The 15,859-nt window shown below is 32.8% G+C and overlaps 1 protein-coding gene across 1 annotated transcript; it reads left to right on the top strand.

The window, feature by feature from the left end:
- The first annotated feature begins 2,107 nt into the window (after positions 1-2,107).
- LOC127086250 (nucleolar GTP-binding protein 1) lies at positions 2,108-5,456 on the top strand. Its single transcript, XM_051026967.1, has 3 exons — positions 2,108-2,261; positions 2,420-4,468; positions 5,136-5,456. The coding sequence occupies exon 2, from the start codon at positions 2,442-2,444 to the stop codon at positions 4,461-4,463; it is 2,022 nt and encodes a 673-aa protein (XP_050882924.1). The 5' UTR covers positions 2,108-2,261; positions 2,420-2,441; the 3' UTR covers positions 4,464-4,468; positions 5,136-5,456.
- The last annotated feature ends 10,403 nt before the right edge of the window (positions 5,457-15,859 follow it).

Consider the following 15,859-nt stretch of genomic DNA (forward strand, 5'->3'; position numbering starts at 1 on the left):
ATCTCAATTGGCCTTACACCGTCACACTCACACTCCAAAGAAATCTGGCGCTCATATTTTATTCCAAAAAATATATTTTATAAATAAAATATAACACTTTATTTTATTTAAATAAAAATTTCAATTAAGTAAATATTTAATAAGAATCCTTACAAATATGAATTATTCATAGTAATTTATTTTCTTCAATTATTACTAAATAATTAAAATCGTATAATCATCTATAATAATTTAAATAAATCCTATTTTATTTTTCAGATCTGAACTCTATAATCCCAGTAATTATTAAATCATTAAAATACCCCTAAGTCTCTAAAAACACTAAAATAACTCAAAAACACACATAAATACTCCAATAATGAAATAAAATATTAATTTATAAAACTAGAGTGTTACAAATGACGTAATGTTAGATGCAATAATTCCATTCAACGCAAGATTTATGAGAGAAGTATATGTAGGACCAACAACAATAGGTTCTAGAGCACCTTGAGCAACATATTCAGAGGTGGGGAGATCATGCACTCAAAATATCAAGTTGGGCCACCAATATCTCGACTAACTTTCATGCTCAACCATCTTAATTCGGTCAAAGGTTCCAAGAGTGACTCACTGAATACTGCAACCATATGTCAACTCGGAATTTAAGATAACGGTTTGCAACTCAGCTATCCATGAAGCAATATTTTGAAGAACTGAACCAAGCAATGACGAATCGACAAAACAAGATGATAGCTACTTGGTCTAGATAGAATCGAGAATTGGTTGAGACATTGGAAGCCATGTGCTAATATCAACCATAAGAACATGACGACATGTGATTCAATCATCTCACAATTATTCTAGTTTCCTTTATATTTGTTTGCTTATTGTACTTTTAAATTCAGAAGAAGTTAGTAGTTTATTTTCATGCTTGTCCCCATTTGTAAACTGTGTGTTCTTTAATCAAAGAATGAATTTGTTCTGTGTTTTCTTCAATTCTTGCATTGCCTTATCAATGATAAGAAAAGAAAGACACACGAAAAGAACAAAAAGAAAGAAAAGTATAGACCAAAGTTTCAGATACATATTGAAAGATTAAGAAGAAGTAGAATATTCAACTGACCAAAAACCCTAAAATTGTATTACTCTGAGTAGCTAGGTTTCTCTTGATTAGGTCTTAGGAGATGAAGCTAATGTTACTTTGTTGGATCATATGCCTATTTGGTGCTATTTGTATGATTTGATTATATATTTTCTATTTAATTACTTTTGTTCTTATTGTTTTTTGGTGTTGGCGAACTCACAAAGTGAATTTAGATGGTTAGGGATTATTAACCCTGACTCTACGATCAGAAATAAAGTAATTGTTCAAGTTAATAATGAACTAGGGATAAATAATTATAAGTTATGGCTAGAGAATTAATGCACTTAGATCACCTAATTTTGCTATCCAACTCGCCTAAGGAATTAGAGAATTAGAGTATTGTTAATTTACCGTAAATTTATAAAGTCAAATTGATTTAAATAAGCACAATCATCAATAGAGAAAAATTAGGAAATTCAAATAAGACCTAATTGTTTTTCTCATCTAAAATTTTATTTAAGTTCTAGCAATTTCAACACATCCTCAAGCAAACCCCTCCGTTTTACTTTTCAAATAGCACAAATTTTACCTTGTTTAAATAAACAATCCCTCTACACGACTAATTCACTCGCTAATTAGTCACCACACGCTATAAATAATATTCTTTCACTTTCACTCTTGAATGTTGAAATACTAATCTTGCCGGTCCATTCCGTTCAACCACATATTTTTACCAACCTTTTAACTTCTTTAAAAACAATCAAATAAAAATAAGTAAGTATATTTTACTTTAGACAACTAAAATGTATTGCATTACCATATATTATACCAAGGGTATCAAATTGAAGTGGAGGGTGACAGGAACAAAATCTCCTAAATCCAACATAAATTGCACATTGAATATGCTCTTAGTTATTACTTATTACTAGATTGGTAGCGGAAAAAAAAAACAAGTGATGCAATAGTAATAAGAGGGTGCAAATAGGAATCTCATTTTCAATCCAACTCAATCATCGTAACTGAGCTGTACACCGGGTCGAATTTTTCAACCCGCGAAGTACTTGATTTCTTCATACATAAACCCTGAGATCACAAAACCCAAAAAAACAGAGCAGCCGCTACGCTGCCTCTTCACCCGCGATCAGAGTTCGTTACCGTAGCAAGTAACGCCGCCGCAAACAGCGAGAAAACTCAGGTATCCCTTTTCCGTTTCGTATTTCCCACCCTCTAACGATGCAGCCATTACATTTGTAGTGTATCTCTTACTAGAATGCTATCGTATGCTTCTTATTCAGTCTTCATTACTCTGTTTGTTTCAATTTTAACCTAGATTTGTTTTCTTCGATTCGCTAGGCTAGGTTGATACAAAGCAAAAATGGTGCAATATAACTTTAAGAAAATCACTGTGGTACCAAATGGAAAAGATTTCATCGACATCATTCTCTCTCGGACCCAACGTCAAACACCTACTGTTGTCCACAAAGGGTATGCAATTACTCGTCTCCGTCAATTTTATATGCGAAAAGTGAAATACACTCAGCAAAATTTTCATGAGAAGCTTTCGACTATCATCGATGAGTTTCCTCGATTGGGAGATATTCATCCTTTTTATGGTGATCTGCTTCATGTGCTGTATAACAAGGATCATTACAAGCTTGCTCTTGGTCAGATCAATACTGCTAGGAATCTTATTGGTAAGATTGCTAAGGATTATGTTAAGTTGTTGAAGTATGGTGATTCGTTGTATCGGTGTAAGTGTTTGAAGGTGGCTGCTCTTGGTCGTATGTGTACTGTGCTTAAGAGGATTGGGCCGAGTTTGGCTTATTTGGAACAGGTTAGGCAGCATATGGCTAGGCTTCCTTCGATTGATCCGAATACAAGGACGATTTTGATCTGTGGGTATCCTAATGTTGGGAAGAGTTCTTTTATTAATAAGATTACTAGAGCTGATGTTGATGTGCAGCCGTATGCTTTTACCACTAAGTCTCTGTTTGTGGGTCATACTGATTATAAGTATCTGAGGTACCAGGTAATTGATACGCCGGGGATTTTGGATAGGCCGTTTGAGGATCGGAATATCATTGAGATGTGCAGTATTACCGCTCTTGCGCATTTGAGAGCGGCGATATTGTTCTTTTTGGATATTTCTGGGTCTTGTGGTTACACTATTGCTCAGCAGGCGGCTTTGTTTCAGAGCATTAAGTCGTTGTTCTTGAACAAGCCTTTGATTGTTGTATGCAACAAGACCGATTTGCAGCCGTTGGATGGGTTGTCTGAGGAGGATTTGAAGTTGGTGAATGAGATGAAAGCTGAAGCGTTGAAGACTGCAATTGGTCAAGGAGGTGAAGGGACAGAGGCTGATGTGTTGTTAACCATGAGTGCATTGACAGAAGAGGGTGTGATCGCGGTGAAAAATGCAGCTTGTGAGAGATTGTTGAATCAGAGAGTGGAGATAAAGATGAAGTCTAAGAAAATCAATGACTGTCTGAACAGGTTTCATGTTGCAGTTCCGAAGCCGCGTGATCAGAAGGAAAGGCCACCTTGTATTCCTCCTGCTATTTTGGAAGCTAAAGCTAAGCAAGCAGCTTCTGAGGAGAAGAGGAAAACTGAGAAGGATCTAGAGGAAGAAAATGGAGGAGCTGGTGTCTACTCCATGAACTTGAGAAAACATTATATTTTGGCTGATGATGAATGGAAAGAAGATAATCTGCCAGAAATTTTGGATGGTCACAATGTGTATGATTTCATTGATCCTGATATTCTACATAGGGTGGAAGAGTTGGAAAGAGAAGAAGGGTTAAGGCAAGCAGAAGCTGAAGAGGATGATTTTGAGTATGATGGAACTGAATTGACTCCGGAACAGCAAGAGGCTTTAACCGAGATTAGGAGGAAGAAAAGCTTGTTGATCCAACAACATCGGATTAAAAAGAGCACTGCTGAGAGCCGACCAATTGTCGCCAGGAAATTTGACAAGGACAACCAGTTCACAACGGAAAGAATGGGAAGGCAGCTGTCATCTCTCGGGCTTGATCCTTCTCTGGCTGTTAACAGAATGCGTAGCAGATCTGTCTCTAGGAAAGGCCGCAAAAGGGAGAGATCATCTGATGGCAGAAATGATGAAATGGATATTGATGGTGACACACCTAGCAAGAAGCAGCGTCTAAGTATGTCACGGTCACGTTCCAGGTCGGTCTCCCGTCCACCTCATGAAGTTGTGCCTGGAGAAGGCCTCAGGGATTCTGCTCAAAAGATTAAGGCAATTAAAATTGCTAGGAAATCTGTCAAGAAGAGAAACAAGAATGCTAAGCGGGGAGAAGCTGATAGAGTCATACCTACTCTTAAACCGAAGCACTTGTATTCTGGAAAGAGCTCCAGTGGAACAAGGCACAGTCGCTAAAACAGGTAGTGATATTTTTCTATTCAACTTGGATAACTTAACGTTGCAAAACAGCTACTCTACTCCAAAAATTTCATTACTGATCTTGTTTTCTCAGAACTTGAAACGACCTACATTTTTGTTTATCTTCTGTAGTACCCGGCTGATCATTTTTCCTATCTTAACCATGGATATTATAGGGTAGTTGTAGGCTTGTGGCCAAGTATTGTTAGCCCAGATTTAAAAAAAATAAATATTGGCATTTAAATTTCTTTTCCCAAATCTGTGTTGGAAATTGTCAATTACGTTAACTTGAAATTACTTTCATTTTTGTTTGTGTTCTGTGGTACTTACCTGATTATTACATTTCTTATCTCAACCATGGATATTTTAGGGTATCAGTGGTTTAAAATTGATTCTGTAATGAGTTTAATACCGATGAAAAAAGGGTTTAACAGTGATATAATCTATTTAAATGCTGTTTTCCCCAACCACTGAATGAATAACTTGTTCTCTTTTCTTGTCATGGGTTAATGTTCAAAGATTTTATTTACCTCCCCCATCCTTCCCAAAAGCCTTCTCATTATTCCGATCAAAGTCTTAAGTTTCATCTAATTAGACAATGTTTTGTCCTCAGACAATTTTTTCCTGTAAGGTGCCACTGCTGACTAAAGTAATATATTTTCTTCGCAGGCGATGATGACGGCTTTGTGACTGCCAAGAATTTTGTTAAATCATATTATTTATGCCATTGTCGGCTTAAGCAGATGATGTTGGAGGCGGAGACTTTTTTTCTTGTATACTTGTGCCTTTTATATTACTTTTAATAATCTTTGTTTAGATCAATTTTAGATGCCCTGTATGAATTATGGGACCCGTCGTTTGAATTGGGTTATTGAGCATTCGTTTCAAATTTTGCAACTGTGGTTGTGGTTATTGGAACTTTGTTTTTTGTTTCAAGTGATGTCTTGTTTCTCTCCGATGGTTTAAATGGAGGGGTTTTTGTTCTTTTCATGTAAGATGGTCTTGTTTATATTTTCGTTTTTTGTTCTGGTTCTGTTCTGAACACGCACGCATTAATAGCTTAATGTTGAAGTTGAATCTAGTGACTTTTTCAAAGAGAAAATTACTTAAGGCAGGAGCAAAGAGCTTATACGGAAATTTATTTTTAATCCTCATAAATATGTTAACTAGTCAATTATAGCCACTATTATTAGAACTGTCACACAGGGTTTGAAAGGTCTAGTTTCATGAGTAGGCAAGGAAGCATAATCCATGCAGATATCCATCTAAATTCACCTTAAATTTGAACATACCGATCACGAATCTGAATCGTACAGATATCCATCTAAAGTTCCATTAATTTTATTATGTATTTTATTATTTTAATTTTAATATTTAAAATATTAAATAAATATTTTATTTTAGTTTTAATAATTTAAATTATTATATATGTGGTTAATTTTTTGATATTTTGTTTTGTATTTATTATTTAAAATATTTGAAATATATATATGAAAATTTTGAAGATTTTTTTTTATAATGTGATTTTATTTTGGAAAAATAAATATTTTTATTAAAAAAATATTTTAACTAAGTAGATTGTGGAAGGACAATGATATCTAAATCTATTTAAAAAATTATATTGAAATTAAGATTTGTCTTTGAGGGAGATAAAAATCATCTTCAATCTCTCTCGTTTCATTCACCATCAACTATCTAGATCTTATATATAGAATCATGCATTGTAGCAAGATCAGGAAGATTGCATAAAAAATATGAAGAAAAAAAATGCAAAGATACTAAAGTCATTGTTTTTCTATTATAATGATCATATTTGACCATATATGTTATTTTTTAGCTGACACCATTAACTAAGAAAAAACGAGTAGTAAAACGGATTAAGACCCAAGACATCAATCTTGTAGGCCTTGCCCTTTAGGTCGGACTTTCTTTTAATGTTTTATTATTACATGAGATTGTCAAGGTTCAGAAATAAAAAAATAAGATGTGAAAATATTAATTAGAAGTATCATTTTTTTATGACTTTTGATATTTGGACTATTCAGTTTTGTTTAAGATACCACCTTATAAAATTGAATTTTATGTAACAATAAACAAATTGTGTCCATCTTGTTCACTCTTTATTATACATTGTTTGAATTCCATTTAATATATATATATATATATATATATATATATATATATATATATATATATATATATATATATATATATATATATATATATATATATATATATATATATATATATTATATATATATATATATATATATATATATATATATATATATATATATATATATATATATATATATATATATATATATATATATATATATATATATATATCATTGTAACTTTCTAGGTACTCGTACCTTTACAAAGGAAATTTTAGTAAGAGCATAAATTATTCTTATATAATGGTTTAATACTATTTATATGTGTAATTAATTTTTATTTTAAATTTATTCTATCAATTTAAAAATGATGATCGGTGGGCGTGATAGATTAAAATATTAAAATTTTATGAAGAGAATGAAAAATAAATAGAATAAGAGGAGATAATAGAATGGGAAAAAATCTATCTTTTATTTAATTGAGACGGTTAAATAATTTGTATCATAAGATACTTGATAAATGATGTTAAATTGAGAAAAAATTAAAGAGGGATTGATGGAAAAAAGTTTATTAATTATTTATTCTTTCTATTACAATAAGGGAGGATATTTATAGATATATTATCCATCTAAATTAAATTTAAAATAAACGGTCTAAAAAAATAATATGATATAACCATCCGAATATATCCTTAAAACAATATACCCGCCAAAATATATCTTTAAAACAATCTATCTAACTAAAATTGATATACCTTCCCCATATATATCCTTAAAGCAAACTGAATTAATCAGAATACTCTTTCTAATTCAGATTTGTCATGCTTCTCATTCCCATTAACTTCTTTAAACCTTTAAACCTTGCTTGCTTTAGGGGTTTTGTCAAGATATATGCTAATTGCAATTCTATCTTGCAACGATCAAGAGTAAACCTTGCCTTGCTAACTTGATCTCTAATGAAGTGATGCCTCGTTTCTATATGCTTACTTCTACCATGGCTCATTGGATGATTTGCTAGATCTATGGTTGATTGATTGTCTATAAGCAGTTTGATTTTTCCATAGTCACCAATGTTCAATTCTTCAAGCAACATGTTTAACCAAAGTGCTTGATATATTGCATAAGAGGTTGCAACATACTTTGTTTCACATTAGGATAAAGCAACAATGCCTAGCTTCTTTGAACTCCAAGAAACTAGTGTTGATATAAGCATGAACAGGAAGCCCGTTGTGCTCTTCCTGTCATCTTGATCACCACTCCAATCTGAGTCTGAGTAACCATATATCCTTGCTCAAATTCTGGTTAATTTATGACACATTAGCACTCCATGATCTAATGCACCTTTGATGTATCTTAGGATTCTTTTTACTGCAAGTAGATGACATAATCTTGGTTTCTCCATGAATCTACTCACGAATCCAACACTATGTCAAATGTAAGGTCTTGTGTTGCAGAGATACCTCAAAGATCCAATCTTCTTCTTATACAATGTGATATCAACTATTTCTTCTTCAGATTCCTTATTCCGCTTGATGTTGGTCTGCATTAGTGTAATAGCAGGGTTGCATCTACTAATCTTAAATATCTTTAAGATGTTCTCTACATATTTCTTCTGATGCAAGAAAGTGCCTTGTTTGGTTTCCATGATTTCCATTCCTAGAAAATATGCCAACTTTCCTAGGCCATACATTTCAGACTCACTCTTCATGCTTGCTTTGAACTTTGTTAATTCTTATTCATTTGAACATGTAATCAATAAGTCATCTCCACAAAGATATATAATGACTTTGTATTGTTCATTTGAGCCTTTGACATAAACACCATGTTCTGATGTGCATTCGATGAAACATAGCTTGATTAATAAGCTACCAATCATCATATTCCAAGCTTTAGGCGCTTGCTTAAATCCATACAAAGCCTTTTTCAATATATACACCAAATCTTCTTAACCTCTTACCTCAAAACCTGGTTGTTGCTTCACATTGACTTCTTCTTCTAGAGGTCCATTCAAGAATGTATGTTTCACATCAAGTTGGTGTATCTTTTAATCTTTATATGTTGTTATAGCCACAAACAACCCTATAGTTTCAAGTCTGGCCACATGTGCATATACTTCAAGTCTTTGGAGAAATCCTCTTGCAAACAATCTTGATTTGTACTTGTCAACCTTACCTTCGGATTTCAACTTTAGTTTGTAAACTCATCTTACATCAATTGTTTTCTTGCCCGAGTTCTCAACCAACTCCTATGTCTGGTTTTTCTCAATGGCTTTTAGCTCATCAACCATTATAGCTTTCTAATTTTCATCTTGTAGAGCTTGCACATTATCGAGGTGCAAAAAATACTCGAGCGAATGAATGCTCAAATGACAATGACGTCCCTATTGGGTGTGATGTTGGGTGTGAATATGAAAGTAGAAAAACAGTCTAGAGGGGGTGAATAGACCCTTGCAAAAAGCGTGCGCAAAAGGTTTGAAGCAAAAATATGAGCATTATACTTGTTGAAACTTGATCACGTAACACTTATTAAATCTAAACAATCAATTAACGATCTTTTGATGATGTAAATGTATTCAATTGATTCAGTTGTATATTCCACGAGATGTGTTTATACAACGAATCAATAACAATGAATTAACCTTAATTGTTTCTTAGATTTTAATCACTAATTCAGCTCTATTAGGCCCCAATTCTAACAAAACTCAAGCTTACGTAATAAATAACTATCAATTAAATAAACGATAAACTACACTATAATTGAAATACCTAAGCATACAAATCCTATAAAAATTAAATGCAAGAGTAAGGGAGAGAGATGACACCGAGATTTATAGTGCTTCAACATTCGTCTTCGCTTTGCCTACATGTACTCTTCAATGGTTTCCCATTGGAACCTTCATTATTCCTTTTTATTTGACAAATATTTGCAAGAGTTCACACAGTCACCAATACACAATAATGCTTTGAAAAATAAAATCTCCTATCTGGATCTTGACTTGTATACATCGTAATGCCAAACTCTTTTGTGTAACTTTTACTCGACTAACGCTTCTCGAATCTTCCAATATCACCAATCTATTTCAAGCCTTCATTTGTAGCAATCAACCCATTAATCCTACCGATTCCTTGAGTGATGAATTGTCCAAAGATTTAAGAAGAACTCCACCTCATCCGTAGCCTTCCATACAATCACTACCAAGGAAAACTGGAGAGAATAACCTCTTTCTTTTCACTTGAATTTTTCAGCACCAATGACAACAACCTCAATCTTGCAACCTACCTAAAAATATTTACCCATTATTCAAGAACAATTAGTTTTAAGATGACGTTTCCTTCAATCAATTACAAATATCTTATTATCTAGATATGAAATCAAACTAAAGTTGAAGATGAAAGAAATTCGCTGCAAGTGTTTTTGAACTTTAAAAAGTGATAGGGTGTTGGTTTCACAAAAAATCATAATGTTGATTATGAAAGTCACATGAAAATGATGACAAAATGATTTTATATGTGCTTGAGATTAAACATAAAAATGGATGGAAGAAGTTAGTTAGATTTAAGTTAAGTGCATTTCATGATTTGAGTCAAGTGAGCAAGTAATGTGAAACAAGGTCTCATAATGAAGTCATGTGATTTGACTGTGATTCGAATCACACAAGTTCATGATTCAAATCATGTATTAAGCCCGATTCGAATCAGACATGGCAGTGGAAAATAAGAAGTTTGTGATTCGAGTCATGTACAAACTGTGATTTGAATCACATAATAACATGATTCAAATCAGGTGTAGTATGTGATTCGAATCACAAACACAAAAATTTTCTTGTTTTGCCTCTGTTTTAATTTATTCAAATCATGGAGTATGAGTGATTCAAATCACACACAAGAAATCTAATTTTTTCAAGTTTTTCAAAATAGTTTGATATTTCACTTCCCACATGACTTGAACCGATATCACACATGGTTCTTGTTTCACTAACTTAGGCAATTGACTTAAACCATCATGATCCACACTTTAATGTAAAAATTGGTTTATGCATGCTAAAAACTAATAGTTTCAAAACTTGATTCGTAGAGAATGTACAATTATGAAGGAAACTCAATAATCGAAAGTAAATGAGAATGAAAGAGATAAAATAAGCAACAAAATCACCGTATTAGGGTACTCACCATGAATATATTAGGGGCATGCAACTACAGACGCCACCGAAGTTTATTTTTTAAAGGGAAGCGTCGATAAAACCCTTGAGGAACAAAAACACGGTAATCGCAATCAAATATTGGTTTGGGGGGGGTCGATTATACGTAAAGAAGGTATTAGAACCCTACGAGATTTGTTGTAGCTAGGGATGTCAGTGGGGCGGGGGTGGGGATACATTCCCATCTTAATCCCTTCCCTCGAATATATTCCTCCGTCTTAGATCACTACTATAAATAATCCCATTTCACATCGAACGTGAATGAGATATAACTTCGATTGCACAAGCGAGGTAACGAATGACGTCATGAAAACCTGCCACTTTACTCCTTGGTTTTTGAATAACGGATGGGAAAATTGACACTGGTCATGAGTTCGATCCCCAACAATTGCATTTCTTGGATTTTTAAAACTGTGTTACTTGTTACCTCGGTTTTACACAATAACCAATGGGCAAAGTCATTTGTTTTTTTTTCATTTTAACCTGCAAAGCATCAATTTGTTGACAAATTCTAAATCTTCCTCCTCATCATCAACAACAAAAACAAAATCAATATAATTCTTAAACATTAAATCTCAACAACAAAAACAACAACAACAAATAAACAAAATCATGAGAATCATTCAATATTAAATTTCAACAACAACAATAACAATATTAAATATTTTACTTGATACGACTAAAACTAACTTTAATAAGTTACTTTCATGCTTTCCTAACTAACATTAAATATTTTTAACAAGGAATTATTAGAGAGAATATTACATTAAAAAACCAACCTTGAATTTCCTGCTCTTGCTTTCATTATCATTGTTTTTAATATGTTAAGTTTAAACTTCAACACTTTGCATCCAATATGGATAGTAGTGAGAGTTTCACGCAGATCACTAATGTTTCATGTGGATTGATGAGTTGAAAATGTCTTGACCATTGTTACTTTATAAATGGAAGACAAAGATTCGTTACTTAATTTTTTCATCAAATTGGTCATATACAAAATTAAAAATAAAAATAAAATATACTCTTTGCCCCTTGGTTTCCAGCAAAATCGATGTAATAGGTCATGATTTTTTTAAAAGGTGATAAAATTTAGTTGATTTTCGAAGGCGTGTCCTCTAAATACTTTATCCCACGGTTTCTAGATCATAAAAAAATTTCAAAAAAATTAAAAGGTGATAAAATGTAGTTCTAGAATTCGAAAGTGTGTCCTCTAAATACTTTATCCCATGGTTTCTAAGTCATAAAAAAATTTCAAAAAAATTAAAAGGTGATAAAATGTAGTTGCTAGAATTCGAAGGCGTATTATCTTAATACTTTACCCCTCGATTTCCATCCCAACCGAGGTAAGAAGTCATAAAAAAAATTTTAAAAATTTAAATGTGATAAAATGTAGTTGTTGGGATTCGAAGACGTGTTCTATAAATACTTTACCTCTCGGTTGACATTTCAATCGAAGAAATATACGGTGTTTAAAAGTTTTTTTAAATGTGACGTGTCTAGGATTTACACATCGAATTTTTATTGAGTGATGTGAAAGTTTTGTCATAAAATATATTATTTGTAGTAGTGAATCCCCATCATAGAGGGACTTTGACCCCATCCCTGTCCCCACTGATCCCTATGGATCTCCAAGGTTCTTATAGAGATCCATAAACATAAATTTTTTATTTTTTATTTTTAACCAGATTAAAAATAAAAAATTCAAAAACTAACCAAAAGAAATTAATAAATTAATTATCTAGAATAAATATATATTTTTAACAATATTTAATGGATACTCTTGAGAATCATGACCACTACACGTTCAAACTTATTTAGAAAATAAATTATATGAAATGACAAATAAACCTACATAATTTATTTTTTAAAATTATATATAAATTAAGGATATTTTGGTATTCTAAGCGGGGGCGAGGACTCCATGGGCGAGGAGCATGTTCATTGTGTCCGTCTCGAAATGTCTTCGGGGGGACTTTTTTCTCCACCCCCGTTCCTGCGGGGAAGAATTCCCCATGTTTGGGGCCTCAAACAGGAAAATCTCCACGGGGATCCCCACTACTAGAGGCAAGTTGACATCCTTAGCTGTAACCAACAAGAATTGTTTAATTAGTTTTGAAAGAAATGTTAGCTTAAAATGTTGGCTTTCTTGTAATTATTGAAAGCATTTACATGAAATAAAAAATAGTAAAAAAAGTTTTTATTAAGGTGTATGACAAGATGTTGAATCTTGCACCTATGTATCCATAGATGCAATGGATAATTCAAAGCTACATAGTTTTTGGTAGCAAAAATTTGTTGGGTGGTTGATTTTAATTGTAATAATAAGTTTAGTTGCGCTATGGCGAAAAAAACCCATTGATTGGAAAAGACTCGCGCCCGGGCGATAAACGTCCTTTTAAGAAATTGTTTGGTCACGCACAAGCGAAAAAGGAATTTTGATTGGTTTCAGTTTTTTTATGTGGAAGACAAGTATTTGAACTAGAACAAGGCGTATAACATGCGTACCACTTACTTGAGGATAAAAAGGTTTGCACCATATTATTTCCTTTTTAATCCAATTTTTATTTATATAAAAGTTTAAAAATCATTATTAGTATGCGAAAGATGAATGTTTGAACTAGAACGAGGTGTGCGCCTCGCATTTGATTATTCGATAAATAAAAGAGTGTGCACCCGATTATTCATTTTTCATCTGATTCTAACTACGAAATTAAAAATGTCCTCTTTATTATATTATTTTTACGGAAGACAAAACTCTCGAACTAAAATGATGCGTACGTCACACGCTTGATTTTTCGAGGATAAAAAGGTGTTCACCCGATTATCCCTTTTTCAATCCATGTTTATCTATAAAATTTTAAAAGTGTTTTAAACAAAGTGAAAATAAGTTAAAAAGTGAAATATAAATTAAAAAACCAATTTTTTGTTGCATTTTTGCATATTCTATGACGGTTCAGAACGGGGTGACGGTCGTCACCCTGGTGACGGTTTAAACCATCACCAAATCCAATAGTAGTGACGCTCGTCCCTGTTGTGACATACACACTTGTGTCATAACGGCCAGGTGACGGCCATTACCCAGCTAATGGTCGTATCGTCATGGTCACAAACTAGGTTGACAGTGAAACCGTCATGACGCTGACGCCCATAAGCGCGTTGAAAATACGTTTTCTGTGTTTTTGCTCAAACAAAAACCAACTCTCTCTCTCTCTCTCTCTCTCTCCCTCGCATTTTTATTCATTTAAACAACATCAGAAAAGGATATATTACATGAATATGGATTCTAATTGAATCCTAAACTAACAATAAACATTAAAAAAAACTACTTTACATGAATATTGCAAAGTATTACAAAGCATGAGTATTTACATGAACTTAATCATTAAAATATTCATGTTCTACTATATCTTGAATGATAGTGAATGAGATACTTACAAACTCCTAGCTAGAAAGTGTATTAAGAGAGAGTTGTTGTTTATGATGGTAAATGTGATGTTGGATATGGAGGAATGGTTGTTGTTGTTGTTGCTGTTGTGAGATAGATGATGAATAATGCTAATATGGTGTGTTGGTGTGAGTTTGTTGCGTCTTCTTTTCTTACTTTTTTACTGATGTGTTAAGCGTTCTAAGCCTCTCCTTTTCACTTGTCAACCCCCTCTCAATACCTACCACTAATAAACTTAAATAGTGGAACTTTCGGGTTTCATTTTTTTGGGTTTTGGTGTGTTTCTAAAAATGAAAATGACACAAAGTATGCAACAAATAAAACAACACTCCCTTATCCAATGAGTAAAGTTTCTTGCATGCAAGTGATAATATCACTAAAAGACAAAGAGAAAGGTAGAATAAGCTTATTCTAATGAGGAAAATATGGGAAAACAGGAATCTTGACTTCTTTGACCTTTGTGAATTTGAAAAAAAAATGATAAAATAATAATACTAAAAAATGAAACTAATAAATACTTTTTTTTTTTGGATTTTCCTTTTAATTTCAAAAATGGTGAAAATAGGTTAAACAACCAAAAAGTTGATAAAAGTGCACAAAAGACGAGATAAATCACAAAGTTTTTTTATTGGATTTTGTTTGATTAAGGGTCAAGGAATAACCTTTTAATTAAAACGTTATCTTTCTTCTAAAACATACATATTAATGAATAAACCCTAAATAAAAATTAGACTCTGATAAAATTGGGGTGCAACACACATGATTGATTAGTTCTGCCTTAACCACTTCTTCAATTAGTTCACCATTTTCTCTGATTGCTTGATCATGGAATCTTTCATAATTATTCAGCCTAACTAATGAGGTCATAGTTTTGCTTGACCTTCTTACTTTTTGAACTTGTTCCTCATCACATAATGTAGTTCTAATGTGACTTGAATCTTGTGAAGAAAACAACCAATTTTATAATTTGCTTTCATCAAATTCCACATATCTGTTGTTCACTACATTGTTTTCACTAGGTGAGAACGAATTGTAAGAACATGTTGAATGGTATCCAACCAGGACCACCATAACATGGCTTTTATCATCAAACTTTCTTCTAAGTTGTTTAGAAACATGTCTAAAGCACAATGAGCCAAAGATTTTGAGATGATCAACACTTGGCTTCAATCCTGACCAGGCTTCATAAGGAATTTTGTTGTTCAACTTCTTTGTTGGACATCTCTTGATGATATACATTGCACTTTAAATGGCTTCTCCCCATAAGTGCTTAGGCATCTACTTTGCTTTAAGCATAATGCTAACCATATTCAAGATGCTTCTATTTTTCCTTTAAGCAATGACATTATTTTAGAGTGTGTAGGGTGTTATCACTTCATTCTCAATCCCTTCCATGTCACGAAACTGAGCAAAGCCAGTTGAGGTGTACTCACCACCAGCATCAGTTCTCAATCTCTTGATGGTGTGTCCAACTTGTTTCTCAACCATCAACTTGAATCTTTTGAAACTACTGAATACTTCACTTTACTTTTCCAACAAGTAAATCTATACATGTCTAGTAAATTCGTCTATGAAGGTCATAAAATAACATTTGCCTCCTAGTGATTTTACCTCAAATGGCTCACATACATAT

The sequence above is a fragment of the Lathyrus oleraceus genome, chromosome 5 (genome assembly GCF_024323335.1).
Source record: "Lathyrus oleraceus cultivar Zhongwan6 chromosome 5, CAAS_Psat_ZW6_1.0, whole genome shotgun sequence".
In the NCBI taxonomy this organism is placed as follows: Eukaryota; Viridiplantae; Streptophyta; class Magnoliopsida; order Fabales; family Fabaceae; genus Lathyrus; species Lathyrus oleraceus.

Coding starts and splice junctions, on each gene's coding strand:
- LOC127086250 (XM_051026967.1), top strand. CDS start 2,442: ATGGTGCAATATAACTTTAAGAAAATCACTGTGGTACCAAATGGAAAA.